A 27530-nucleotide genomic window follows, 5' to 3' on the forward strand; every position below is an offset into this window, starting at 1 on the left:
TGTAGTAATTTTTAACAAAATGGAAACGATAACCACATATACTATTTAGTCTGAGATTTTCCACTTATCAAGATGTCATTTGCATTCTTGGACATTATAATTTTTAATGACTATATTACATTTCATATTATTAAATATACCATGTTTGATTTAGCTAACCTGGAAATATTGGGGGTTGTGAAATTTTGCTCTTAGAAATAATGGCATCATGAACTCTTTTCACTGTAAATCTTGGCTGCAGCTCTTGTACTATTTTAGGATTAATTCTTCAGAATAAAATTTATGGGAAATGAGGTATGATATTTTTAGGGCCTTCTGTTTTGTTTTGTTTTTTGATGTTGTTTGGTATTTTGCCTTCTAGAAAGAAAGCACAAAATTATGTTGCCTACAACAATTTATGAAGTTGCCTGTTTCCCTCTTTATCCACTAACTTGGTATATTGGTTTTTATTCTTTGTCTGGGAGGTGACAAATATTATTTGACATCACTTATAGGTCAGAAAATTTATATTTGTCATCATCCAACAATCTTTCCAGAAACCAAATCCCACATTTTAAGCCTGGGCTCCTAAACCTTATGAATGTCTAGAACTCCAAAGTGGCCCTAATTACATCATTCTACCACCAGGCGCTTTTGCCCATCAGGTGTTCCTGGCCTCAGAGCTAGTGCTTCCCCATTCTCTCCACTGAAAACTTCTGTTGTTTCAGAACTTTTTGTCTCAGGGAGGTTTTCCCCTAATTTCTGAATAATTAATAGCACTTAAACCTTTACCATTAAAAAGAGAATTATTAGAAACTAAACCTTGAAGAACTTCTAGTGCTGTTATTTTGTATATATTTTATATCTATATCTATATCTATCTATCTATATATCTATATCCATATCTATATCTATGTATATCTATGTATATCTATCTATCATCTATCTATCTGTCTTTCTATCGTCTATCTATCTATCTATAGCTATTAACAGAATGAAGTGGGAAGGAGGACCCAAGCAGAAAGCAGATTTTTAGAAGGAAATATGTCATTTTGCTTGCCTTGGAATTTGTTCCCAGCTCAGCTCCTCTCTAAAACCAGCCTTGTTTTTCCCAGCTTCTTTTCTTCCTCTTTGGAAACCTCAAATGGTGTACTTGTTAACCCAGGCTGCACAAGGGACTCTCTGGGGATCTTTGAAACTTCCAAGGTCTGGGGCTACCCTGAAGCCTGCCTTAATTAACCTGGTGTGGGGCCCAGGGACTTGTCTTTTCAGAAGCTCCCCGGGTGCACCCTTTGTGTGGTCAGCATCAGGAACTACTGCCCTAATAATTTTCTTCAGAAGAGTGAAGATTTCACACGGGTTCCCCCTTCAGGGACTCAGGACCATGGAGGAAAAGGCAAAAAAGATCAAACCAAAAGGAAAAGCAGACCAGAAAAGAAAAAGAAAGAAAAAAAAAGAAAGAAAAGAAAAAAGGAAAAAGAAAACCAAGCAAACTCTCATTAATAACAATGTTAAAGAGAGCGACTGGATAGTGAGGTGGAAAGGGGAGGGGACCCAGAACCAGAACACAAAGTCCAGTGCTCTGGCCCTGCCACTCACATGGATCAGACTTCTTCCTTTAGGCCACTTTCATCTGTAAAAGGAGGAGAGGATCTATCTCTGATTAGGTGCAACTCTCCCCTTGGCCTCTGTTTCCTTCTTTACTTTAGCCCTGATGCTTAGCAGGGCGCTGGGCCCTTAGGGGCTATTTTTTAAATCCTCTAAGTTGAATTAGTTACTGACTCCTTTTCACACAGTCTATAGTTTGTCTGCAGATGCAGTCTCCTATATTATGCAAATACATTTCAATCAGGATGCAAATGAGAGTAAAAAGAAGTAAAGACCCACAGCTGGCTATGCCCCCGAAATGCACCTGCCAGAAGTCAAATGTTCGTCACCAGGAAACACCTGACAGAGCCTCTACCTCATTAGCAGAGTCCCTGTGGTTAGGACCAAAACTCTGGCTTTTGGGAGGAAGTAAGGCCGCCAGGTTGAGCAGCCCCTGGGTTCACCCCAAGCAGATGTTCAGGGCTGCAGCAAAGACTGCTAGGGAGATGGCTGGAAATGCAGGAGGGTCCCTTACATCTGGCCTGTTGTGAGCAGATGGGGCACAGCTGCCCTGGTGCAACGCAGTTGGGCCCCAGCCTGGTGCTGTGCTTCTCCCTGGGCAGCTTCTCCAACCACCTGAGGGCTCAGGGGCATAAGCTCTTCAACTGTTCTGAGAAGCCCGGCAGACCTCGGCTTTGATTTTCAGTGCTTGCTTCCCGGCTGGTTTCTTAGGGACTGCTCCAGTAGGCTCTACTAAATCTGATCCCTTTTACCTCCAGGAATAGTTCTTAATCCATCTTGCTCTGCATTTGCACTGCTGCTACTTTGGCTGAAACTCTCATCATTCTGTCTCCTGGGGCCAGTGCTAGCAGGAGACGCCATCAGTTCTGCTTCCAGCCTTGATTCCTCCCAGCTGTCCTCTGCCACCGGAGTCCTTGGATATGTACCTCCTGCCAGATCGTTCCCATGCTAAGGACCCCTCATGGACTCCCATTGTTCTAAAGCAGTGATTTTCATTTCTACCCATATATTAGAATCACCCAGGGAGCTTTTAAAAAATTCAGATGCCTAGGGTCCCATCCCTCCCCAAAGGTTCTGATGGAATTGGATTGAATAAAGCACTCTCCAGAATCATTTATCCAAAGAAATTATGGAAACTCATTTCTTTGTTTGGCATTCCAGGCCCCTGGGTGATTGGATCCTCTCTCACTTGTCCTCCTATTGTTCCCTCCTGCTTCTCATTCCAGACCTTTGCTTTTTTGTACAGTCTCTCTGTCTCCTGGACTCTTGCTGTATGAGTAGAGAGCTCTTGTGCATTTTTCAGAACTTCCCTGAACTGTCACCATCTCTGCTGTGAAGCCTTTTTGGGATCCTCACATGCCATTACTTAGGCTTTCTTTCTTCTCTGCTCCCATATTACTGCACCACCCAAAATAGCAAGTGTTGTTTTTTGCTTGCTTCTTTGTTTATCCCACTACCCTGAACTCAAAGGACAGTATTCCAATCCTTATTGTATACATCTCTTCCATTATCAAGAGACTATAGACACCATCTGATGTTTCTCTCCACACTTCCAGATGGGAGGGACCATTTTGCAGTTGCTGTTCTGTTCACTTGTTTTAGCTAACATCATTGTCTACTTATGATGTGACATGAACTATTCTGCATGCCCTACTGTATTAACTACTGTATAATTTTCACAAGAGTGTATAAGTACAATCATTTTCCCCATTTTGCCGGGAAGAAAACTGAGGCAATAAGAATAGGAAGGCCACTCAACACATAGCAGGGCACAATAGATGTCTATTGAGTGAAAACATGTGTGTCAATGTGCTTTTCTCACAGACACATCTTTGGGACTGGACTAGTAAATAAGACTGCGTTTCCTTCAGCAAGGGCTTGGCACCTGACAGTCTGAATAGATATACACTTTGTAGAAGGAAATAGTCCCAATCTTCATGACAAATTCCCAGATCAGCTTTCTCAATCAGATAGGCCAGCAGGGTAGTACACACCAAAGACATCTGGGGCACAAGAACAAGGGAGGAATTAACTTGTAATAAATACCTACTATAGGGGTGCCTGGGTGGCTCAGTTGGCTAAGCGCCAGACTCTTGGGTTTGGCTCAGGTTGTGATCTCAGGGTCGTGGGATCAGAGCCTTGCTTTGGGCTCCGTGCTTAGTGAGGAGTCTGCTTCAGATTCTTTCTCCCTCTCTGCCCCTCTACTCTCTCTCTCTCTCAATAAATAAATAAATAAATAAACAAACAAACAAATAAATAAATAAAAAATAAATAAATAAAATTAAAAAACAACAACAGCAACAAAACACCTACTATGCCTGTAACTGTCCTAGGAACTTCCCTGCCTGATCTCAATTGATCCTTTTAACGATCACAGAGTAGGAATGATGATCTTTGAAGATGATAAAGCCAGAGTTCAAGGAAGGTACATAACTCAGTCAGTGTCACCTAATCAGTTAAAGAAAAATGTTGGGATTGAACTGGTCTGTTACTTCTCTCAGATGAGAGGCTGTCTCTGACTGGCACGTCATTAGAATTTAGCATTCTTCATCTACTTTTGCCTTTAAGAACAGTTTATTTTTTCCTAAAAAATGCAGATAAGGCATTTGTGGAAAACTGTAAGAAAACTAAAGTCGCGGGGCACCTGGGTGGCTCCGTCGTTAAGCATCTGCCTTCGGCTTGGGTCATGATCCCAGGGTCCTAGGATCGAGCCCTGCATTGGGCTCCCTGCTCAGCGGGAAGCCTGCTTCTGCCTCTCCCACTCCCCCTGCTTGTGTTCCTGCTCTCACTGTATCTCTCTGTGTCAAATAAATAAATAAAATCTTAAAAAAAAAAAAAGAAAAGAAAACTAAAGTCGCCTGTAATCCCACCACCCAGAGATGAAATCACCAGGGATATTTTGAAGTTTTTTTGTTTTTGTTTTGTTTTGTCTTGTTTTGTTTTTTCCTTTCAACATTTTACTCCGCATTTATATCAAGAGGTCAATTCACATGGCCAAAACCTTTGGTTGTAGTATACAGACAAATTTGTGTTTTCCCTTTTGTTTTGAAAACAAACGTTTCAGACATGGTTCAGACCCTTTGAAAATAATAGAATTAAAATGGTAAACAGAGGAAGAAAGGTAAAGTTTGTTTGTGGAAATGTGGGGCTTATGGTTTAAGCACAAGGATGCACGGGGAGCGCAGCAGGTGAGGAGGATAAGCCCTACTTGCTCCAGACCTCCCCACTCAATCATCCCTATGCTTGCCTTTCCTGTTTCTTTTGCAGGCAGCAGTTTGAATGATGGCTTGTGGCATTCAGTTAGCATCAACGCCAGAAGGGACCGCATCACTCTCTCTCTGGATAATGATGCAGCATTCCCAGCCCAGGACACCACCCGCGTGCAGATTTATTCTGGAAATAGCTACTACTTTGGAGGTAAATTCCCCCTTTTGAAAATAAAGGAGGGAGGGAGAATGCAGTGAACAATTATTTCACCCTGATGATTCGATTCTTCTTTGTCAATTAGACCATTCACACGCACACACACATGCACACACACACACAACCACGGGTACCGACTCCCAAGCACAAATGAGAAGAAAACTCTCTGACAGCTGTGCAGATATGAACTATGTAGGTCAGTACAGAGGAAAAAAAAGGAAAAAAAATAGTTATAAGAGCTGGTGTTACATAACATGTCCAAAGGAGATTTTTGTAGCCATGCCAAGCTCTGTGATCACATTGGGAAGGAGAAAGTCAGCTGAAAACTTGGAGAATACGCACCAACAGTCAGCAGTACGTGCAAAAGGAAAAATCCAGGTGGGAAGGCACAACCAGCACGCTCCGCTTCTAGGCTATTCCTTTGCCACTTTACTGTCTGAATCCCCTATCTGTTTCTTCCTTCCCGACATCCTTGTAGGCCATGTCAGGGGAGTGGGCCTCTAAACATGGGGAGGGTCTAGAAGGCCCATTAACTTGTAGCTCCAAGTGAGGCAGACAACTCAGATCCAGCTCTCTCCATTGCCAGGTGAATCCTAGGGACCTTCCTAATGACGAAAACATGGGGCAAACTGGAAAGGATGAAAAATATATGATTAGGAATTCACTATATTTTTATGGATGATGTGCATTTGTATTTAGTTTTTTCAAGGCATTTCTTTCATTAAAATATTAGTATCTAATTTCCTAGTCACCTGTTGGTATTAGAGAAATAGTCTCTGAGAGTACACTCCATCACTGACCTTGAGCAAGACACTGATGGTCCCTGAACTTCCTTATCTCGGACATGGGGAAGCAGAGCCAAAGAGCTGGAAAACTTCAATAAGGTCAGAGTTTAAGTGTATAGTCCAGTGCTTCCAACAGGGCAAGGAATGGACAAACTGGGCTTCAACTTTTATAAATATGGGAATGGACTAGACCTGTTCTCAGGTTGCTAATTCTTTTTCCATTAAGAAACTGAAGGGAAGCATCATATAAAATTATAAAGTGCAGTCTGTCAAATAGAATTTACAAATACTTCTCTCATGTCATGGCATGTGGTTAGGCTTTGAAATACAAAATGGTCTTGGCGCAGATTTAGCATACATATCGGGGCATCCTGGAAGAGATGCAGCGTAGAGCAGTATTTTTGTGGTTTGATTTTAAGGCCCCAGGAAGGGCCTCTGTCCTTCATTCTAAATCTTCCCCTTGTATGCAAGGACAGTGGATTCCTCCAAGAAGGGAGAACTTCCATTCGCTCTAAATGGTTTAGGGATCTTACCTCATTTAATTCATGGGGTAACTTTGTGAGGTAGGCAATCTTAGCCCCATTTCACAGATAATAAGACTGGTGTTTGCTGAGATGAAGTCACTTGTATAAATATTAGGACCAGGATACACCTCCAAGTCTGTGTTCTCCACAACCCACTAGGTTGGGACAGCAAAGGGATGCTAGCGAATGTAGCATAAAGTCTGCAGAAGAAGGTTCTCGGGGGCCCCAAAGGTACATTTCACAGACGGCATGATTTTTGCACCACATGAAATGTTTCACCAACAAAGAGAGAGAAGCATTCTTGTACTTATTTCTGGGGAAAACGATGTTCAATAATGATGGCATCCAAAATGCCTCAAAGGGGAAATGTCTGCCTTCCCCAAGTTTAGGGGGCACTGGGTTTATAAAGTGAAGATTTATCTGTGATTTAAACAGTATTTAAAGAAGTGCCCCACACGTCGACTGTAAACTTAAGGGAGGTGAAAAATGAGTTTGAGTAATAATAGTCAACTTACATAAATTCTCTCTACAGCTTCAATTAGAACTTGTAGCATCTCTCTTCATTTTATAGTGTGCCTGTGAGCTGTTAACCAGCTGCTGGGCTTCAGCCCAGCAGTGACTGTCTATTAGAAATGGCTGAAATAATTCCCAATTATTTATAGGTTATTGCCATGTTTTCAAGCTTGCATTCCCATATGCTCTGAACCTATTAAAACCATCGGGATGGAGTTTATAAAGAGCACAAGCACTCATATACCTACGTTGCTCTGTACCTGTCTTAATGAGAAGCAGGTATGTCCTGGTTGCAAGCTATGCTAAATCAGTATGCAATGCAGTTTTTTTTTTTTTTTTTTAAGAAAGCTCTTTAAAAAGGTATGGTGTTAACCTTTCATGTGTGCTATTACAGCCCTATAACTATGTGCATTTAAACCCTTAGTTCCTTTGGCGCCAGGATTTGCTTTGTGCAACTCTTCAAAATTCCAGTTATGTTCCTTTGTGTACCTTTCTCAGGAACTAAGCCTATTAATGCTAACAATTAACCAGACAATTACTTTGCCACCATCCTTACCCAAAGCATAATTTCCTTTGAAAGTGTAACTCAGAATTGAATTGTGCATTTAAAGCATGTTTTGAGACAGAACCAAAATTCCCAAGTAGTTATAATATGTTGCCTCCTTGGGATGAGTGAAGTATACCACACAACAGAATGGTGGATAGCTGACCAATAGGTGAAAAGAAAGAGGAATGAGATAAATGTTATAGTATTGATATTCCATTTAACACATTTTTTTTCTGTTCTGTACAGTGATTGAGTATGCCCCATTTTGTACCAACTCCATCCCTTCTCTGAGAATGCTAGGATTTACAACAAAAATGCGTGCACTGCTGTGAATGAAAAAGCCCCAAAATAATTAGACCTCCAGGTCCTCCATCAATAGGTCGCCAAAGAAATGACTGATCATTTCAGTATTCTTCTTCATTTTTTTTTTTCTCTGTCCCACAGGGTGCCCTGACAATCTCACCGATTCCCAATGTTTAAATCCCATTAAGGCTTTCCAAGGCTGCATGAGGCTCATCTTTATTGATAACCAGCCCAAGGACCTCATTTCAGTTCAGCAAGGTTCCCTGGGGAATTTTAGTGATTTACACATTGATCTGTGTAGCATCAAAGACAGGTAATTATTGTCTCTTCTCTGTTCTCCCACCCCCTTCCCATTCTCACTGTTCTAAATATGAGTTTCTTTAAGCAAAATTCTAATCCACTGACATTAGCCATATTAGACATAATTGAGTTGCCTAATGGAAAATATTTCTGAAAGGATTTCAGGCCCAGAGAAAAATGGTTTAAATTAGTTGAGTCTCTCTTCATGTTGACTTACAGTAAATGGGATATGCAAATTAAATCAAAATACAAATTTGTGACAGGATTAAAATTTTATGCATAAACAACATTTGATTACTTTGAAGTTAAAAGTAAAGCATAAAGGAGGGAAGGATTACTTCTTTCTTAAACCATTTTATTCTCTACTGCAGTGAGCATCCTTTCTAATGGGGGCAAATGAGTGTCAGGCTCTCAGGGTCTAGAACAGAGGTTCAGATGGCACCAGAGTGCAGTGACTCCTGGGGCGGCTGAACTTTGTTGTTGCTACCCCTAACCCACTGCTTCTGTGGCCCAGAAGAGAAGAGGCCACAGACAGAGAGAATCAGCACTTATACTCTGCAACTCACAAATCTAGCAGAAGCTCGGTTTCTCTCTTTATTTCTTCTGGGCTCCAACTCCTCTTATAAAGTTTCTAGGTTCAAAGACATGCTGCTGAAAGTTAAAGAGGACTGATTCTGAATTTCCAGCCAGGTTTATCATGCTCTCCATGTTTTATCTCTAGCACTTACTTCCTTCATTCTCACAATTTTGCTCATCCCTGTCAAAATACCATTTATTAAATGGGTGAATAATATGTGTTAAGTACTTGCCTATGTGTTGGTGATACAGGGTCTCTGCTCATGTCTCATCAGGGAATAAATTAGCTGTTATGATAAAGTGCAATGAATGCCCAAGAAGTACACCCTTATTTGTGGGACACAGGGCAGCCATAACTCAGTCTGGCCCTAGGGAGAGTGAGGTCAAGAAGGTTTTTAGGAAGTGGTGCTGAGCTGGATCTTAAAGAACAAGCAAAACTTGTTCTCTGGATAAGTTCTCTGCATGCAGTGTCAGAAATGGCAGAGAAATAGGAGAAATCATGGCTGGCAAGTATTTCATCAATTCAAGATGCTGGTTTTTCATTTTAAAATCTCTAATATTGGGATGAATTTTATAATTGATGTATCATTGTTCAATCAGCAACATTTCTTTCTTAGTGGCATATAAAATAATGGTATGTCTTACAATGAAGACTGTCTTAGAGTCAATAAAATATAGCTCAGTGGAGATGGAAGGTCATTGTTGTGGAGTATGTGGTGTGAATATGGTTAGAGATGGGGTCCAGTAGCAACTATGAAGAAATTTGTGTGCCTGTGGGATGCGGCCTCATGTGCTAGGTGAGAATCAGGAAGGAAGGTATAAGACGTGCTTCCTAGAAAGAGTACTCAGGAAAAAGTAAGAAGGACGGATTAAAAGAGAACCAGCCCAGAGCTGGGAAGGTAACTGCCCCTGTCCAGGGGAGCAATGATGAGAAGTAGCAGGTGCCTCTCCTGAGCAGCACAGAAATCAGCTCTGCAGGTTGTAGTCTCCTCTGATGCTCGGAATGACCAATATAATTTGATGGAGCTTTATGTGCATGTTTTTCTGTTAATACCACTACACATGGGATCCTCAACAAATCACCCAGACTTCTTGGCTCTTCTACTTCATTTTTTTTTTCTATTTGACCAGCTGGAAAAGTGGGTAATAAAATGTGTGCTTCATTAGAATGTGCTAGCTTAGAGACTTCAGAATAAAAGATACTACACAGAATGGTTGCCACTCCTATAGTCTTTATTAACAACGAGGGGGAAGCATCCAACCTCATCAGCCAGCAGAGCCTTTTGCAAAGTGGAGTTCAATAGAGGGAACATTTATCAATAGGGATCTCTTATGATACCTTAATTTCTAATCAAGGATGCTCTCATTATTTTCGATTACGTGAAAGTCATTGCCATCTATACTGCATCATTACTTTTGTGTAATTGTAGTCCGTATAATTGTATTACATACAGTTGTGTTTTGGTTAATTGTATAATAAGGGATTGTGTTTAGTTTAGTGAGTAAATGGTACGGTTTTTCTTGATTTTCCAGACAGCACCTCTAACAGAAGTGGATACTGTGGTAAAAGGCTTTGCTTGATTAATTGTTTCTTGAACTTGTATTTAACATTTGTTGGAGAGGGGCAGGAGTTAGAAAAGCAGGTGGGTTCTAAGTTGTGTGTTTTATTTTTAATGTGTTGGCCAATTGAAGTTGATTTAAGGGCAAATGCAAAGTCTTTGTCTAGAGGGAGCTTGCTACTTGGGGATAGGGTGGTGTGTGGTGGAAGAGGTTGGGGTGGAGAAGCCTGGCTCTGTGTGTGTGTGTGTGTGTGTGTTTTCTCCTGGCTGTGTTTTTTTCTTAATTGTGCTCCATCTGGAAAGTCCAAGAAGAACAGCCTTTCATCTGACCTAAGAGTCTCTTCTCTCCCAGACTCAATTCTCTGCCCCTTCCTCTTAGGCTATAGAGACCCAAGCCTCCTTCCTGGCCTCTCTGTGGTTGCCTGTCCCACCCCTCCGTCTCCCTCAGAGCGAGCTGACCTGGCTGGCCAGAGGGACCCTGCCCTCTTAGTGTCTTTTAAGGCTCTCAGTACCAGTCACTGTGGGAAAACCAAGGTAGTATTCACAGAAGAGGTGCAGACGTTCCAAAATTTGAAGAGCTTCCTCTAGTGGGGGTCCCTTAAGCAGGTTGCCTTTGAGATGGTGCCTCTGCTGCCCATCCTGAACAAATTCACAGACCAGCCATGAGACGATGCTGGTAACAGCTGGTAGGATCCCTTCTCAGGAATTAAGGAATCTAAACTAACAATTTGCATTTCAATGATGGGCAAATTACCAAGTCTTCTGGTCTCAGGGAAGAAAGGAAGTGGAGAAATTGGCCTGGCCCCCAGTTGGGCAGCAAAGAGGGCTGGCTTTAGGAGGCTCCATCTGTAGAACTGCCCAGTGCCTGGCAGTCCAAGGGTGAGTTAGGAGAAAGAGGTAGAGCACCCTTTTAGGAATCACATTTGGGACAAGACAGAGCATTCCTAGCAGATCCCACACACTTTCAATAGTCTTTCTAAACCTCTAAAATATGATGTTCATGTAATATCCCTCCTCTGTGGACTGAATCTTCAACCTCACATTTTCTACACCCTAGACCCCTGCACTTATCTCTTACAACCCTCTTGGCAAGACATGATATTCTAAACTACATAGAACAAAGTCACCCTCAATAAATGCTTCATTCCATGAACAGCTTTATCATACCCTCAGGTACTCAAACCCATAGATAGGTATTGACTAAATGAGTTGGGCAGTCTTATGTATATACTTAGGTAGTGTAAGAGGTGGTAAGAGCAGCAGAAATCCTGGTAGTACATCGCTATCAGTGTCTCAATTTTTTTTAAAGAGGGTAAACTAAGACCTGGAGACATGTGTCATTTTTTCCACGGTCACAGGATTAAAGTTGTGGCTCAGAGTTGAACACCGTCAGGTTCTCTCCCTTATACTTCCACCCAAAAGGCACTGACCTGGAAATGGCAGGCATTGTGTGTCTGTGGCTCCTACACAAGCAACCCCATCTTCTATCTAACCACAGAAAAGTTTTTTAGGGATAATCAGTTAAATTCTTTGTAAACATTAGGTACCCTATGAGATTTCATTTAGAAGGGGGACACTCAAAGTGGTATGCAGGGTCAGGCAGGGTCTGAGTGAAGTAAGTCCTGGTGGTCCAGGTCAGGAAGTTCCTCTCCCCAGGATTTTTGTCGAAAGATCTACAAAGTCAGTTAGAGGAGCCATGCCCAGTCTTGCTGAGTCCAAAGTCCAGGGTAGGAGAAGCGTAACACCCAATGTTGTCTACAGATTTGATTGAGAGACTGGATCCAAGGTGTGAAGCCAAACTTAGAGGAGCAAACAGGGCCACTGTCTGAGGTGGGCGGGGGAGCAGGTGGAAGTCACACCTAGGAGAATTCATTAATCTCAATGCAGGTGGCAGCAAATTTGAGAGGTGATAGAATGTGTTTAATTCCCAGTCTACTACTTATCAGTTTGAGATATGATACATATTATTTACCCTTTTTGTTTCTGTTTCTTCTTTTGCAAAACTAAGATCATAAAACCTACCTTTGCAATGAGAGTTAAATGAGACAGTGTGAGAAATCAGGTGCTCAGCTGCATGTCTAGCAAGCAGTAGCTACTCAGTACATGTTCTCCATGTTAATTCCCATAGCCAAAGGTTTGCTAGCTCTCTAGATTCCATGGGGAAAGGAGAAGGCTCAGGTCTCCCTCTGAAGTTCCTCCAGCCCACCATGGCCAAGAGATCCCTATAGCTTCTGGGGTGGATCCCCATAGATATACCTCATATGTGCCCTCAAGTCAGTGCCTTTGCACTTTGATTTCCACTTGTTCAGGGAAGCTGTTCCTCTGGGCCACCAACAACCACCCATTAGGAAAATGCCCATCAATTTGGGTGCCAGGGTTGCAGTCTTTGGTTCTCAGGGCCTGGATAGGATAAGGAAAGCATTGGTTCTCGGGGCCTGGGTAAGATAAGGAAAGTATGTGATTGATATGCCAAGGGCGCAGACTTTAAGGCAGTCCTTATTTCCTGGTTCATACACCTGTGGACCCTGAATTTACATAAACCTGGAAGTAAGTGTCTCATTAAATTTTGCAGACAAATTCCAGCATGTTTACATCAGAATGGCCAGGAGGACTTCTTAAAAGCCAAATTACTGGGCCCTACCCCTAGAGTTTCTGATTTTACTCTGGTGGGCCAGGGGATTTGCATTTCTAACAAATTCCGGGGTGCTGGTGGGCTGATCATGGGAGCAGACTTTGAGTTCTACTCCACTAAAACCTCTGATCCTGGAGGTCAAGGAATTGTATAGATTCTGTACAAAAGTGGTATAAGTGTGGGAGAGAGGGATGGCTTCTGCCCCCACTGGACCCCCAAGCAGCTGCCCTTCTGATCAGGATCTCACAGGGTCTCTGAAAAGTTCCAGCAATGCTGTCTCAATGTCCATCTCCAAAGAGGTGTTGAAATCAGTCCATGGGACACTGTTGGGGGGTGGGCACAATTGAATTCCATCTCCCTCCAGACTTCCCTGGTTTTTGTCACTCAGCTTCTCCCCTCCTCCCCATTACAAACAAAACTTTTGGGAGTATAAATGAAAACAGTCGGATCTCAGGGGTGCCTGAGTGAAGGGAAATTTTGGTGTGGAGGGAGTGTGGGTCTTAGAATGGCTGCAGCTGCCAACAACCATAACTTGTCTTTGTGTTATCTGGGGGACAGTTGACTTGCTGGCCCTCCTCAAGGTTATAGCTCCGATCTTTCTCCCTCTACCCAAGCCTCACACCCTGTGGGTGCTGGTGGTGCCATTCTAATGAGAGTGACTCCACCCACCAAAACATATTGCTCCAAATCTTTGTAAAGATTGATAGAAACTGATTCCCTTTGGTCTCCTGGTGCCTGGCAAGGGGTCTCTGTGGTCATGTGTCCCATTTCCTGCCTCCATTCCTCACAGAGTGATGGTATTGAGGAACCATCTTCAAAGATCATCCAGCTCTGGTTTTGCGTAGAAGGTAATAGAAGTCTAAGTTGAGCATGGCAAAGCCAGATATGGAAGTTGGGTCTTTGCTATTGTATCCTATGGAGAATTTTTTGCTTTGACCCTTTAAAAAATGAAACAATTTGCTTGTTCCAATGAGTAAATCACATGTGAAACTCTGCTGTAAAATGTCTCGCAGCCAGATTAAGTTATGAAATGTAGCTTCTCACTCCATAACCACTTCCTATTCCCCCAACACACATTCATTTAAGAAAAGCATCTGCTAAACTCTCCGGTCAAGATTCTTACCTTCTTGGTTCAGAGTTTGGAGTGCTGTAAACACTGAGGGTGGAGAAGCATTATTTTGGATGACCTTCCATAAACAGACTTATGCTAAAAACCCACTCTGTGTGTGGGAGTCTGTTAAAAACAGTAGGCTATATAAAAAGATTACATTGCATGGTAATGCATATGTTTTAGTTCTTGTCTAAAATTGAAAGTCTTTCCATTGGGTGCCAGAAAAGCCATTGTAAGGCCAATGCCCACACAATCTGAGCTTCTAACTCTAAAGTGAGAAATGCTACAATATGGTGTTCTCCTTTAACTCATGGGATGGAGCCAACATCAAAACAAGAGCACTTCTGCTGTTTTTATTTATCATTTTAGTTGATTTCATGGAGGAAAAGGAAAGGTTATAGTTTATGTAATAGTTACTAAGCAAACATTCTCTAAATATGATTTCATTTAATTCTTTCTGCAGTCCTGCAATCCACAGAGTGGTTCTCAAAATGCAGCTCCCAGACCAGCACCTGGCAACTTGTTAGATATACATATTCTCAGGTCCCAACCCATACCTTCTGGGTCAGAAACTGGGGAAAGGGGAGCAACCTGAGTTTTAATAAGCCCTCGCCCAGTGATTCTGATGCACATTCAGATTTGAGAATAATGGGGTTGCTCTATTATTGTTAGTTTAAGGATAAAACCACCCCTGCTTAGGAAGGTTCAGTAAGCTGCCTGAGGTCACATTTTTGGTATTCGTTGGAGCCAGGACTCAACTCTAAATTTTGCTGATACTTCAGTCCATGGACAGGTGGAGGGCCTATTGCCAAAAGGCCAGAGAAAGAGGAGAGATGTGCCCAGGTATTCAGAGCAAATCAAGGGACTATCACTGAGGAAATAAGATTTCTTTTTTTTTTTTAAAGATTTTATTTATTTATTTGAGACAGAGAGAATGAGAGACAGAGAGCATGAGAGGGAGGAGGGTCAGAGGGAGAAGCAGACTCCCTGCCGAGCAGGGAGCCCGATGCAGGACTCGATCCCGGGACTCCAGGATCATGACCTGAGCCGAAGGCAGTCGCTTAACCAACTGAGCCACCCAGGTGCCCGAGGAAATAAGATTTCAAGAAGTTGATGCATGGGCTGGGTTTAGGAAGGTCAGTCAAGGCTGTTTCAGGTGGGATGGAGTGCATGATGCTGGGACTGAGAATGGGTGAGGTGCTGGGTGTTTGCCTGCATGGGAAAAACTGGCATCAATGGGTAAAAGAGAACTTAAAGTCAAAGCCATAGGGAACCTGAAGCAAACAGAACAGATTAAAATCTGAATAACAGGCCATATTAATAGTTAATCCTTAAAAAATGCTTACTGCGTGCCAGGATATTGTGTGTATGTGTGTGTGTGTGTATGATATTCTCATGACAACCCTATGAGGTGGGTAATATTATTAATTCCATTGTACAGAAAGAGATTGAGACAGAGTGGCACTAAGTAACTTGTCCAAGGGCACACAGCAAGTACGTAGCAGAGTCTGGCTACAAACCAAGGAGTCTTGTTGAAGAGGTTTGACCTGTCCTTGCACTCAACCACTTCTAACTTTGTAGTTAGGAGGCATCCTACATTCTTCAGCACGATTGCAAAGTAGAAAATGATGAGCTTTCGTCTTGTGTCCTAGTCATGAAGCTGGTTGTATTACTGCAGGAAGAGAAGGAATATGGGCCACGACAGATGGCCTCCCCACAGATGCCTGAAGGGTTATCATCCTAGCAGCTCACTGTCACAACCTTGTGACAAACACACTGATGCTCAGAGAGCTTAAAGCCTCCACCTTTATATCTTTGGACTGGTTAGGGAATGGAGGAGCCTCAGAACTAACTCGGAATGATTGTCTTGAGGAGGTAGATTTTGAGTGGACTTGTTATAAGCGCCTTTGATCTAGAAAATAGTGATTTACTCATCCTCTTATTAAATGAGGCTTACTCTCCCCACCACCTATGTTAGACTTCTTTGAAAGTCAGGGGAAAGACGGAGTTTGAAGGAATATGGAACTTGGCTTTGATTTGAATAAGTGACCATCAACGAGTACATCTGCGTTTTGTTACCAACGTCATCTCTCTCATCCCTTGTTTTTACAAGAAAAAGTGAATCATTATCTTGATGAAATGGTACTTATCTACCTGTGCATGTGAAAGGGCATCAGGATGCCTTTGATTCATGGAAACCACAGAGTACCAACAAAGCCAAAGGTGGCACTTCATTCTGTCCCATCAGAAAGTGGTGAGACTGATTCTTCCCTCACTAACCAGTAAACTGAAATACTGATGCAAGAAACAAAGCCAGGACAATGATCTGGGTGAATGCTCATAAGTGCTTCCAAAGATGAAGGATTCATTCTGAGAGCTATAGTTATGAGGTTAAGGTGAGGTGTGCGCCTTCAGATGGCAGTAAGAAAATGTCTTTCCAAATCAGGGGGTACTTGGAACATCTCTCCTGAGACATACTGGCTAAGAAATTCAGATGTTTTAGATGATATAGAAACCAAGGCAAACTTTTTTTTTTCTTTTTTTTTTTATTTATTTGAGAGAGAGAGAATGAGAGACAGAGAGCATGAGAAGGAGGAAGGTCAGAGGGAGAAGCAGACTCCCCGCCGAGCAGAGAGCTCGATGCGGGACTCGATCCCGGGACTCCAGGATCATGACCTGAGCCGAAGGCAGTCGCCTAACCAACTGAGCCACCCAGGCGCCCCCCAAGGCAAACTTTTGATCTGTATCAAAACATGGGGAAAAAAGGCTATTTTAGATTCTCAAGTCACTTCTGGCAGGCAGTGCTTATATTTAACTGTGCAGAAAACATTTCTAAATTAATAAGAAGAAAGATATTTTTCTTTCTCCCCCCCTTCACAATCGTTACATCACTAAGCCTCACCCAACACTCTGAGGAAGGCCTCCCATCTGTTTCCCCTGTTCTCTAAAGAGTGTGCCTTTCATGTGGCCCATGCCACATTCAGTTTTTTCCTCATTTACACTGATGTCCACTCATGGGGCCACTGAGACAGAGCTCTTGTCACCTTTAACACTATTTTTCCCTACTACAAAAGCATTCATCGGTGGCTCGTTGTAAGCACTGTTTATGGGCACAGTTGGAAAAGAAAAGGAGCTTAATATGTTTTTAGTTGGGGAAAAAGCAATCTGACCTGTGATAAAATGTGCTCACCTGTTTCTGCAGCAAAACCTAAATTTAAAATCAGTTCTCTGCTATTTTTATCTTGCATTAAGATATCTCACAGGAAGTTCCCGGAACTGGAATCTGGCCTCTGGGGTTTTACTGTGACCTGGACTTCTGAAGGCTGGGTTTGGCCCCACTCCTGCCTGTGTAACGTGTATGGTGGGTGTGATGATAGGGGGCCACTGCTGTAACCATAACAAAATGGAACATTGGCTTTCCTGGTTAGCAGATGAGGAAAATCCACCTTCACATAAATTCAAGAATTTACCTCACAACAGAATCAAACTCAGGCTTTCAAGGTGGTGAAGCCCCTGCTCTTTACCTTGAGCCTAACTTTGGACACAACCAGTCACTGAACCTCTTCCTCTCAGCTTCCTCCATGGTCAAACGGGACAACAGAGGCTCTTTATCACTCTAGGGGGATAAATGAGAGCAATGTGATATTATTACTGCCTCCCTCTTGGACTTGTGGTGAGGATTGACAGAGAGAAGGAAGATAAAAGTTCTTAAAGTTAAAAGCAAGAGAGACAGAAATGGATGGGTCTGTATGTATCTCAGCAGGCCAGATTTTAGAAAACCCATATACAGGCAGAAAAAGATGGCACTTTTCTGAATAATTTACCTACATAACCTATTTTATTTTTTGGACAAGTGATTAATGTTTTCACTTGGTTCAAGTTACAGATTTGAAATCTTCCCTCCAGGTTTATCTTCATCTTCAACAGATCGCTTCAACATGATTTACTAGGGTCTTTCTCTCCTAACATTGGGATATACTGTGGACGGAGCAGGAGATTATCTCAACACCTGGAAAATGCAAAGGGAAGCATTACACACCTGAAGCAGATAGTTATGCAAGAGAATATGAACATATCAAACTTTATAGTCTCTGCCCTTATGCAATACCTCGTGTGTCCAGAACACCATTAACTTTATTATGACAAAAATGTCATTATCATCTTGCTACCTGCTTTTATCCATACTGAAAAGCATAATTTTCACTATAATAATTAGGTAAGGGGCTATGCCTGCTTTCAATATTATATAATCCCAGATGGTGCTAAGCAGCTCAAGGTTTATAGATTTGACCAGATCATTTTGTTGAGAATGCCAGAACCTCCCACTCTGGAATGAGAATTGGATGCATCAGCTTCAGCATTTCAGCACAAACTTGCACAAGCATTTACACACACAGTACGCAAAATATGACTCTATCCAGAGAGTCCTGGTGCACATCTTGTTCCTGCTTGCTGAGAGACCATCCATGCTCTACTAATCTTCCTGTGGGACCCACACATTTATTCAGCAAATCTTTTCAGAGGACTCACTTGTGCCAGGCCATTCCCCCCCCCCGGAGATCCAAGGGTGTACACGACAGACAGTTGCTGGTTTTTCTCCTGCTGTGGTCTCCTGGTGTCCTTGGATCAGGAGTCTGTAGGTTACTATTGTGAGTCATTCATACATAATCCATTCATTCATTCAAATATTTTATTTGGAACATCTCTGCTGGACCAGGGGCTGGATAGGAGCTGAGGTTGTACTTATGTGCTAAACAGAGTAGATTACCCCTGACTTCAGAAAGCTCCATGGAGAGACACCGATTGGCCAGATAATCTTGGACATAACCATATGTGCTCCCAAATATGAGGATTGATATGAAGCAAATACACAGAGTGCTAGGAGAGACTGAGAGGGAAGCTGGTTTTTAAGTGGGTGGGGACCCTGTGTCAGGAAAGGGAGAAATGGGTGTCATTGTCCTCAGAATCCACAAACAGAACCAATCTGGATCAGTGACTTTTCTCAGAGATTTGCCCTTTCTAATGCCTCATACAAAGCTCTGGCTGGTGATTCTGATCTCAGTGTCCTGCCTGTGTGTCCTCTGCTGAAATCACTGTTTGCTGCGGGGACTAGGTAATAAGTAGTGAAAAATTCTGCTTTCTTTCATGGGAAAAAACTTCTTAACTGGGTTTTTAACTGAAAACAAATTCCCTAAATTTTCCCCAAACATTAGTGTGCTGGGAATTATTAACATCCCCTTAATTCATCCCAGCCCCCACATAGGCTGTCCTGGCTGCCATGGCTAATGGGTTTACCTTTACCTTCTAGTAGCACATTTCTAATATAATATAGGCTGCCCCTATGCTTAGCAAAATAGAAAAAAACCAAAAAAACAAAAAAAGTCCATGTCTTCCCATCCAAAATAAACACCAGTATAAAGGTGGGAATGATATTTCAGCTGGCACTTTGGTAAAGCCCAAGAATCTGAATGTGACAGGAGGCATATGCATTTTAAAGGTCATTCCAATTACCATGCTTACTCATGCTAAGCTGTAACTCTGGGGTTCTTGCGAGAAGATCCACACACTGGAGGAGGGGATGAGAACATGTGGTTGGCAGGCACTTGAGCAAATAGTAAGGAGGGTAATACAAATTACTATTGTTTCCAGTGATATTAAATAATTCTTCAACATCTGAGACATCTGAGAAGAAGAGGGGAGGCAAGCATTGATAAAGAGCAGGGCGAATCCTCACAGTTCCAAAAGCTGTGATGCCATGATGTCTTTTCCTGGAATCCACATTTTGCATGGTCATATGGGGACCCATGAGAAGAGGCCCTACAGACGAGCTCCTGGCTGCATTAAATTTCCCATTTGCAACCACTTCATTCTCCACATCATAGTGAATTCATAACACAACTTTTCTTGATAGAATTATCCTAAATGTAGAGCCACTTTTGAGATAGGGAAATAAAATAGCAGAGAACTATTCTCTTAGTGGCAATTTGCCTCGTACCTCTCTCCTGCTTCCCGAAATATATATTTTATTACAAGTCTAGCTGTGGCGAAATTCAGATTCTGCACATGTACGTCACATGCCCTCTCACTGGATGGAGCAAGGCATTAAACACAAGCATCCACATCCCCCTGCTTGCCTTTTGAGGTCTTCCCTGACCTCTCCTCCCTTTTCCTTCCTATTTCCCTCACCTCCTGTATTAATGCTTCATTCCCATTCCATCTATATGCATTTACTAAACATCTGCTGTGTTCCAGAATACATATAATCTCCTCCTGCAGGAAGCTCAAGAGCAAGAAAGCCAGACAAAATAGCAGACATTGTACACAGGGACACTAGTGGCACTGAGGGGCATGAAGTTACATCCGAGCTACCTTTTGACAGGCAAGCAGAAGTGAAAATAACAGTGGAGGGGCATTCCCAAAGTGGACATCCTCCCTGCCCCATAGCAGCGGGTCTCATTCCAGCCCCAGGCACCTGGCTGGAGTTCCCTTCCATGTCCCTTTTGCCCAAATTCTGCCCAACTCTCAAAGACTCCTTTGGATCCCACCTACTCTGTAAAGTCTCTCTGACTATGACTGATGCTCACAAAGACCTTTCCTTATGTGGCTGTCTCTAGTGCTTTCTTTTCTCTTTTATTTAGCCCCCAATCATTACTGTTACCTGTTTTGTATTTGTATTGTGCCTTCCCAGAGAAAGTTCTTGATGCCTACTTCTGCCTTCTGTTGAGAGCACATGCTTTGCAATTATTGTTGAATAAATTGAACCTTCACAGCATCTGCTGTCAGTAGCTGGGGATGAACTGCATGTGTAATGGACAGAACTCAACCCTTCTCTTGGAGTTGGGTGTAGTACCTTCTCAAGAGATGGAATGAAAGTCACTCATCTTTAATATCTTTGCACATCCCAAACTCTGGAGACGGTTGCCCACGATTTGGGAATTAAAGCCCTTCACCTCTTTCTCATATTGAAAACTTCCCAGTGTGGTTCACACCAAGTATCGCTCTATTTGAATAGCTAGAGTGCCTAATAAAAGCAGCTGGTGTCAGCTGTCAATGTTCACGTGGTGTTAAGTGCTCCTTCTGTAAGCACTAGCGAGCAAGAGTATTTTTGTTTAGCAAGGCCACCATAAAATTAGACAAGCAAACCATAGCAGTGTAGTTGAGCAATGTAGCCTATAAATATTACAGTGGAAGGAAGCACGTGAGCACATTATCCTTATTACAATCTTATGCTTTAAGGGAGAAAAGGGGGGCAGCTCTGCAAGAGAAGGCGAGTCTGAATAGAAGCCGGGTCTCGAGAAACATAGAAAATATCTGTGGTGATTATCAAAGGATGTCACCAGTCTCCTGCTAATAGGATCTGGGGAGCATGCCTCCTGGATTCAGTGAGCTCTAAACAGCCTCCCGGAGACTGAGTTGGGAAGGCTTGTAAAATTGGCACTGTTTACCTATTAGGAGTGGGATAAAAAAAAAAAAAAAAAAGATACCTAGGGGGCACCAGTGTGTCTGTAACTCTGTCAGCTGTTTATCTGCAGGTTAAGTCATTGAAGAAGAATAAAGGTTTCCCCGGGGGAGCACTGGAATCATATACAATCCATACTCTGTCATGTCTTTATTTTTTCTCTTTCTTTTTCTGAAGTGCCTGGCAGAGACTTAAACATTGTTATTATTCATTGGGCTATGTCAAATTCTCTAGTGTTTTCTAACATAGAGAGCTACTTCCAACTTTCGCCAAATGCCATCTAAAGCTTCTTTGTTTTATATATATATATACACACACACACACACACATATATATATATATACACACACACATACACACACACACGGAAGATATATTTTTTTTTCTTTTCCTATGAAGTTTCTCTCTTATTTGTTTCTATACTATACCTTGAATCATCTAAATTTAGTAGAATTTAACCATGGGTTGGGTGCCATGCTAGGTTTTATCCTCTACTAATTGTCTTGTTCAAATCTATGGAGACCTATATTAAAATGTTTAAAATAAACCATTCTCATTTTATAAAGGAGAGAACTGAAATTTATAGGCGTTAAATGACTTTTCCAAGATTATATATATTATATAGCAAGTATTTTCATTAGAAGTTAATGGGCTCTCAAGCAACTTAGAAATAAAAGGAATAGTGTTGCCCTTTCAATTAAGCCAAACATCTCATAGGTTTTAATGAATTATCTTGAAGTTACACGTCATCTAAGTCAGACTAAATTATACCCAAATTAATGGCATCAAATGCCCTGCATTGCTAGTACTCCTGATGTCAGAGTGAAGGACCATCATGGATCTGACTCTCCCTCCCTAGGAATGAATGAAGCGCATGGGGATGTAATATAAGTGTTTGACTCAATGAATTGAATACTAATTGGACTGGACCTTGACTGCCCAATAGAGCATTGTGCAGTGATAGAAATGATCTCTTTTATGTTGTCTACACCTAATCACTAGCAGCTATGGAGAACTTGAAGTGTGGGTGTTATGACAGAGGGAGTGAATTTTTAACTTAGTTTAATTTTAATAAATTTAGATTTAGATAGGCATGTGTGACTAGTGTCCGCCGTATTGGATAATACAGGACTAGACTCTCTGCTTGTGCCAGTCCCCATGGAACTATATTTTTTTTCCTAGTTCAGCAACCTGGGGCTGCACCTGGGGTAACTCTAAAGATTAGGTTTGGGCCTCAGAATCAATACCCGGTGAGTGGATATAATGTCAACCATAGCAGCCCAGGCTGTGTGTGACCATGGTATACCTTTCTATACCTTTCCTCAGAGACACGTATATCAGAAGAGAAAAGCTTATCACTCTACTTTAATTTCTCCCAAGATCCTGGGCAGACAAGTGCTTTAACTGTTATTAGTTCAAAATTTCAAGAACTTTATATGACTAAAAGATAACTTTACTACGTCAAGTATTCTTTTGCTGTATCTGTTGATACAAGTTCAAAATTACCTTCAAAATAAGGATATATTTTGAGCAAATATGTACTTATAATTTAATTATATATCATCAATAAGGCTTTAGTTTCTAATTTATTTTTAAAGAAGAGAATCTTCACTTTTTTTCTTTAATCTCAAGTATCATAGAAAATGCTAGAATTAGTTATTGATAGATCTCTAAAATCTGCCTGCCTGAATCCAAGCAATTTGGAGTAAAGAGTAGACTGGGGGCCAATGAAAGCTGTGTGAGTTCACTCACAAATGTGGGTTTGAATCAGTCAATCTGTCAGACAGTACTGGCATTAAATCCAGAAATCCTGGAACCACCCTTATTCTGATTTCAAGTTTAACTGACTGACCTTCTAATATTTTGCAATCCATGAAGCTTACTTACCTACAGGAAGAGTGCATATTGGACAATTGGGTGGAAATATCAGGCCGTTTGTAAATTATACTTTTCGATGTAAATCCACAAATTGGAATTCTAGTAACACCAATGTCTTGTTAGATTTGCTTGCATGAGCCATAATACTGGAGACTAACAGTCTTGGTAATCTGGGAAGATTGGATTTCAGGGCTTGCAGGTTGAGACCAACCCTTGGATGGGAGGCTTTCCAAGGTAAAGGCCACCTAATGGGTCCCTTTAGGCAAATATTTGACTTCACCTGAGTATTTGTACCAGCACACATATCCTCAACTAAAGATCCATACTAGACTGCAGATGTTAACTTAGCACAATTCCAAAGCTACCAATGGATTAAAAGTAATCTGGGGGCGCCTGGGTGGTTCAGTCTGCCTTCAGCTCAGGTCATGATCCTGGAGTCCTGGGTTCTAGCCCTGCATCTGGCTCCTTGCTCAGCAGAGAGTCTGGTTCTCCCTCTGCCCCTCACCTGGTTTGTGCTCTCTCTCTTTCTCTCTCTCACTCTCACTGTCTCTCTCAAATAAATAAATAAAATCTTTAAAAATAATTTTAAAAAGTAATCTTAAAATTTGACCCCAGCCGTATTGGAGAATAGCTCTAAATTTTAGAATGGGTAAAAATCTCTTGAAATGCTCTTTTAAAATGCAGATTTCTGGACTCTACAATCCCAGAGATTCTGATTAAGTCCCAATGAGATGCAGACATGGAATCTGTATTTTACCAAACACCCCAGGAAGTCTGTTGATCAGTCACTCAGAAATATTGTGTCAGCAGATTAAACAAAGAAATTTCCTTATTTTGCTCATCATAATACAGTCGCATCCAGATTTTCTCTACACAGTGGGGAACAACACTCTTAGTTCTGCCTGATGTTAATGGTATTCTCTGAAAAATGATTGTTTTGTTCAAATAAGTTTGAGAAATGCTGGAGTAAGTAAAATTAAATGGGTTTCTTTACTGCAGGATTTCTCAATGAGTCATGTGGTGGTTGTGTGTGTGTGTGTGTGTGTGTGTGAACGTGCAGTATGCACTAGAGGCTGTGCAAGAGGGGAATTAATTAGAAGAAGTTCACAACCTCACAAATATATTTGACCACAAAACCCTTCTTTCCACAGACTACTCATCTACAAAATAAACTTTTGGAAATGCTGCCCTGATGTATAGTCAGTACATCAGAGTAAACATCAGGAGGTGGTCTATAGTGGAGACAAAGTTGTCTCAAAAGCTAGCTTTGAAGAAAACAAGACAGTCATAAGCAGACATTAGCCTTCCTTTTCCTTTTTCTCAATAAAACAAACATTTTTCCATTCAGGAAGAATTCCATCTAATTTTGATGCCTAGAACTTCTGCTTTTGATTTGTACACCCTGGGATTTACAGCCTGCCTTTTACACTTCTGTAATCTTAAATAAGCTGCTTAATATGTTATCCTCACTTTCCTAGAGATAGTGATAACTGCCTCACAGGATTGTTTTATGGATTAGCTGAAATAATTAGTGTGATAACCTAGCACTAAGTTTAGCACACCAAGTGTAGCATTTAATAAAATGTAGGGAGGTTAACATTCTTTCACATATAAAAATATTTGGGGAAAATTCAGGCAGAAAAGGAAAGAGCACAGTGTATGATTTATTTTCTAAAACCCTAGAGCTCACAGATAGGCTGCAGTGTTTGTGTCCACCATGATGGTGGCTTCAGACAATATTCCCAGGGATTCCAAGATAGAGTTTAGACTCATAGGTGAAAGACTGCAGTGGATGACTAGAGGTATCTGCCAAAGAAGTAGGAGAGAGTGAAAGCAACTTTTTCTTAGCCATGCAGGAAATATTAAACACAGAAATGCCAGGTTGCCCTCAGTCAACTAAGAACTGTCTGTCAGCATGCCATTCGATTCCAACTGAATAAAAATACAATTGTTGAGCATTTACTGTCTGAACATTGCAGTGTGGATTATCAATTTTGAGAAGAGACAGATTAGTGTAGGCTTGGAACAAGTGTTCAGTTTTAGGATATCACTTAAGCTGAGCCTAAAATGACAGAGAAGATTATATTAAAAAAAAAAAAAGATTTCATTTACTTATTTGAGAAAGAGTGAGAGAAAGAGCATGAGAAGGGGGGAGGGACAGAGGGAGAGGGAGAAGCAGACTCCACACTGAGCAGGGAGCTGGATGTGGGGCTCAATCCCAGGACCGCAGGATCATGACCCGAGCCGAAGGCAGACGCTTAACCAACTGAGCTACCCAGGCACCAGACGGAGAAGATTCTTATGCAAAAGTGAAAGACAGTGAATACAGGCAGTGTGTAGATTTACGTGTTAAAATTAGGACTGTGGGCCGTCCTTTAGAGGCCATCTATAATTTTATGTGTCTAGGACCTCTTGTCCTTTATTATCTGGGATTGCTCCTCCTATCTTCCCTTCCCACCACATAGGTCTGTGGAAACTCTGTTCTCTTATATGGTTCTTGGCCCTCGGCCAGAGTGGACAGATCTGTCAACATTGGCCAAATTGGTGCCCTCTGGGGAGTCCCAACCTTGACATTAGCGAGAAAAGTTCTTTTCTAATATAAGACATCTTAGATTCCCAAACTTGGCCATTCACAGCCATACTCCCTGCCTCGGGGTGGGGGGGGGGTGGCGGTGGGGAAGTTAGGATACAGGCAGAGTGAGGGAAGTCAACCCACAGAGCAAAGCAAAGGACAGGGAGCAGTGAATCCATCCCCTGGTTGTATTCAGGTGCACAGACTCACCTGCTTTGTATCCCCATTCTCCTTGATCCTTGCAGTTCCGCTCTTAACTGTGTTCTGTGAACCTGTGTCTACCTCCTTGACCTAGGATGGCTTAAATGTTGAGTATTTTCCACTAAGGTTCTCCTGAATATAAGACATTTCAGATCATATTTTCCATACTTGTGTGTTAGATAATGAAGAATCTAAACAAGCCAAAAGGAAAAAAAAAAATACAGATATATAACGATCATAGGAAGGATTCAGTATTTTCTTTCTTTTTTGTGTTCTCCTTAATCTCCGTGTGCAAGGGTCAAAGCATTTTAGATGAAATTGGATTCAGGGCCTATGCCCAGAACAGGCACAAATTCAGGGACCAAGGAAACTGTTCACGGGCTGTGGATGGTTATCACTAGCGACCACCTGTGGTCACCAGTGGTATTACCGCTAGGCAGGACATGGCCCTTGAGGGGTTCAGGTCTCTGCTACCTTACCTCTCAAGCCCCAGACACAGAGCTTAACTCAGAGCAGTGCCTGCTCAGTTCCCTCCAGGAAGCCTGGTTAGCTCCGCAAGTGGACAGGACACTGATGAAACTTAAATGAGCAAAGATGAAGTGTGACCTTTCTTAGCAGCTCCTGAGGTTAACAACAGAGAATGGAAATGTCAGATCTGCATAGACAGGGCGAGTAGCAAACTGAGCTTAGCAACTTGCAGACCAAACCTCTCTCTTCATGTGCTGGGAGAAACATATCTGTTACAAAAAGAAAGAAAAGAAAATACAGTCTGGGTCTGAGTCAGAACCCCCCTGCAAGTATACATGAAAAGAATAATGAGTTTATTGACACTTATTCGTGTTCTGCCAGACCTTATTTAATTTTCAAAATGATTTAGAGATTATTTTTGCCTTGATTTTACTAAAGAGGAAACTAAAGCCCAGAAAAGCATCAGTAATTTCGAATGTGACATGAGCCAGAAAATGACAGACTAGGATTTGAACTTGGATCTCCCTAATCTGAAGTCTGGGTTGTTGGAGTGCACCCTGTCCCCTCTGTGAAGGAGCCCATGCTGTCCTTCTGCAAGGACACAAGGGGACGGTCCCAGACCAGCCCTCAGTCGTAGCAGGCTCAAAAATGAGAGCCTCTGGTAGAGCCCCTAATTCTCTGGTTCTTAAACAGCAGCTCAAGTTTAATTTGATAGCATGACCTTTAAAGTGAAAAATAAGAGAACCTTATAAACATGCCCAAATGGATCAACATCCCAGATAATCCAGACCCTGCTGGTGTCCTGTCTGTTCACACTCTTTGTGGATTCCAGGGGCCATGGCAGTGACCACAACAGCCAGGGCCAGCCTGGCCAGCAATAGTATCCACTAGAAAATAAAACCTTGGAGGAGTCTGGATAATAAAACCTGAAAGGAGATTGATGAACCCAATCATAATCTGTGTCCTTCTTGTCTTGTATTTGAGAGGTTTTCCTTCTTTCTTGTTTTAGCAATGAATTTTTTTTTATTTTGCCAAATAAAATCATAGGACTATCTATAAAAGATAAAAGCAATATTTGAGGATCAAATTAAA

The 27530-nt window shown here is 41.9% G+C and overlaps 1 protein-coding gene across 2 annotated transcripts in view; it reads left to right on the forward strand.

The window, feature by feature from the left end:
- Nucleotides 1–27530, forward strand: part of CNTNAP5 (contactin associated protein family member 5) — a 741254-nt gene that overhangs the window by 404494 nt on the left and 309230 nt on the right. For both annotated transcript variants that reach the window (XM_081814618.1, XM_081814619.1), the window contains exons 9-10: nucleotides 4855–5004; nucleotides 7824–7995. In XM_081814618.1, coding sequence (XP_081670744.1) covers nucleotides 4855–5004; nucleotides 7824–7995 — 322 coding nt within the window. The remainder of the gene's footprint in view (nucleotides 1–4854; nucleotides 5005–7823; nucleotides 7996–27530) is intronic.

This window comes from Leptonychotes weddellii, chromosome 3, assembly GCF_054177405.1.
Source record: "Leptonychotes weddellii isolate Sample4059 chromosome 3, ASM5417740v2, whole genome shotgun sequence".
NCBI lineage: Eukaryota > Metazoa > Chordata > Mammalia > Carnivora > Phocidae > Leptonychotes > Leptonychotes weddellii.